The 2,648-nt window shown below is 43.5% G+C and overlaps 1 protein-coding gene across 1 annotated transcript in view; it reads right to left on the bottom strand.

Annotated features, from left to right (window-relative positions):
• The window catches only part of Rrn3 (RRN3 homolog, RNA polymerase I transcription factor), a 43,750-nt gene that overhangs the window by 9,232 nt on the left and 31,870 nt on the right, over positions 1-2,648 (bottom strand). The window contains exon 15 of the mRNA XM_005350342.1: positions 1,828-1,936. Coding sequence (XP_005350399.1) covers positions 1,828-1,936 — 109 coding nt within the window. The remainder of the gene's footprint in view (positions 1-1,827; positions 1,937-2,648) is intronic.

Here is a 2,648-nt window from a genome sequence, read left to right as displayed (position 1 = left end):
CAGATTAATAGAAATGGGTTAGATTAATATGTAAGAGCTAGCCAATAAGAGGCTGGAACTAATGGGGCCAGGCAGTGTTTAAAAGAATACAGTTTCTGTGTAATTATTTCAGGCATAAGCTAGCCATGTGGGTGGCCGGGTGCCCGGGACACAGCCCCGCCGCTCTTAATTCAACACCTCCCAAGTATTAGGATTACAGGCATGAGGCACACACAGCTATGTTCCTCTTCTTCCCCATTCCTTCCTTTTATGTCCTCAAACAAGTTTTCACCATGTAGCAGACCGACGACAAACTCTTGATTTTCTGGCCTTAGCTTCCCAAGTTCTAAGATGATAACAATGTTTTCCTTTTTGTTTTCTTTTTTACATAGTGCAGGGCCTCGTGTATTCAAGCATTATCTACCACTAAGCCATATCACATCCTGCAAGCTCATTTTCAGCCAATTTTCAGCCAACTGTGACTTCCCAGAGAAAGCATTATAGAAAGTTTCTGATTACTTTTTAAATTGGGGCTGGTGAATATAATTCAGCAAAGTGTAAGAGCCTAAGCCATTCACAGAGTCTATATTTTAAAAAAACAAGTTTAGGTAATGGCTCGGCAATTCAGCACTGGCTTTTCTTCCAGAAGAAAGCAGGTTTGATTTCCAGCATCTATATGGTGACTCACAACTGTCTGAGACTCCAGTCTTACAAGATCAGACACTCTCTTACGGAGTCTGTGGCACCAGGCACAAAGGTGCTACTGAAATACATGTAGGCAAAATATTCATACACATAAAAATAAAGTTAATAAAAAAAAAAAAAGGTCAAGTACTACAAGGCATGGCGGCACACATCTTTATCTCCAGCAGAATCAGGAAGATCTCCGTGAGTTTGAGGCCAGCCAGGTATAAATGGTGAGTTCCAGGACAGTCAGGGCTACGTAGTGAGACCCTGTCTCAAAATAACAACAAAACACACAATAACAAAAAGGCAGGTGTACCTGGGTGTGGTGGCGCATGTCTTTAATCCCAGCACTTGGGAGGCAGAGGCAGGCGAATCTCCCCGTGCATTCAAGGCCAGCCTGGTCTATAAAACAAGTTCCAGGACTGACAAGGCCACTCTGAGAACCCTGTCTCAAAAAAAACAACAACAAAAACACAACCAGGTTCAGAGTATACTTTTAATATCAGTCCAGGGTGGAAGGAACTGGACTCGCTGATGGCAGTGCTGTTCTCAAAGAGAAAATTCACTTAACGATGAAAACATGAAATTCAAGTCAGCATCAATGAAAATCAAACATGGTAGCACACAAACCAAAGATACACTGACTCCATATTTATATGCTGAAGAATGATGGTAGGAAAAAAATTGAGCCTTTGCTCTCCATTACACTGAACATGCATTCTGTGGTTGTGGTCTGAGTCGGTGTCTGTTGAGGAAGGGCGTGGGCAGTGCAGACTCTGTGTTCAGACCTAACGGGTGATCATGTGCATGCACTTTCAGGAACACCGCAGATCCATTAGTTTGATTCTGAATTCATTTTTTTGTTGTGCATTCAAAAAGTTTTTACTATTGCCAAGTACTTCTTGAGAGTCTCACTTTAACTACCAACCCCTCCAGGACGCTGTGCTACTAACAGACACTTCCCTGGATGAGCACTTGTGTGTACTTCAGGCCACTCTGGACTCCTAGTGTGCTGGGATACTAACAGAGCTGGTGGTTTCCTCGTGCGTGCTGCTCTCAAAATGTGCTGGAATGTACTCAGTGCCAGAGCACATGGCAGACAAACAACAGTTCTACCCCTTGACTTTCTAAATGGCCATAAAGGAAATACAAAGGACTCACTTTGTGATGGCAGCAAAAAAATTAACCACCGATGGAAGGCAGATCTTCAAAGGGTTCAGCTGGCTCAGCACAACACGCTCAAGGTTTAGACTCTGAAGATACCGCAAACCTTTGATTAAAAAAAGGGAGGGAGGGGGGCTAAGATTATCTTTAAAAGCACAAATTATTAAACATCTAAAAACCAATTTAAGGGCTCTGTGGTAGAGCATGTGCTTAAGATGGGCCTGTGTCCCAGCACACCCCAAAATAAAGGTATTATTAAGAAGTCATTTGCAGAAATACAGGAATAAAGTTCAAGCCAACCACTGTCATTCGGTATAGCTTTCTGAAAAAAGAAACCAGAGTTCCTGCAAAGTGAAGATTACATGTGTGGTGGTTAGAACAAGACTATGCCCCAAACTCAATCTCAGACTCATGTGTTTGAATACTGGGCCCACAGGGAATGGCACTATTAGGAAGTGTGACCTTGTTGGAGTAGGTATGGCCTTACTGGATGAAGCATGTCACTGTAGAAATAGGTTTTGAGGTCTCCTCTTATGTTCAAGCTTTGCCCTGTGTGGCAAGCTTTGCCTGCAGATTAAGATATAGAACTCTCAAAGCTCCTTCTCCAGCACCGTGCCTGCCTGAACACCACCATGCTTCCTGCCATGATGATATTGGACTAAACTCTGAAACTGTAAGCCAGCCCCAATTAAATGTTTTCCTTGTAAGATTTTTTGTCATCGCCAGACGGTGGTGGCACATGCCTTTAATCCCAGCACTCGGGAGGCAGAGGCAGGCGGATCTCTGTGAGTTCGAGACCAGCCTGGTCTACAGAGCTA

Source organism: Microtus ochrogaster, chromosome 7 (genome assembly GCF_000317375.1).
Source record: "Microtus ochrogaster isolate Prairie Vole_2 chromosome 7, MicOch1.0, whole genome shotgun sequence".
Classification (NCBI taxonomy): domain Eukaryota; kingdom Metazoa; phylum Chordata; class Mammalia; order Rodentia; family Cricetidae; genus Microtus; species Microtus ochrogaster.
This window is presented reverse-complemented; position numbering and strand designations above follow the sequence as displayed.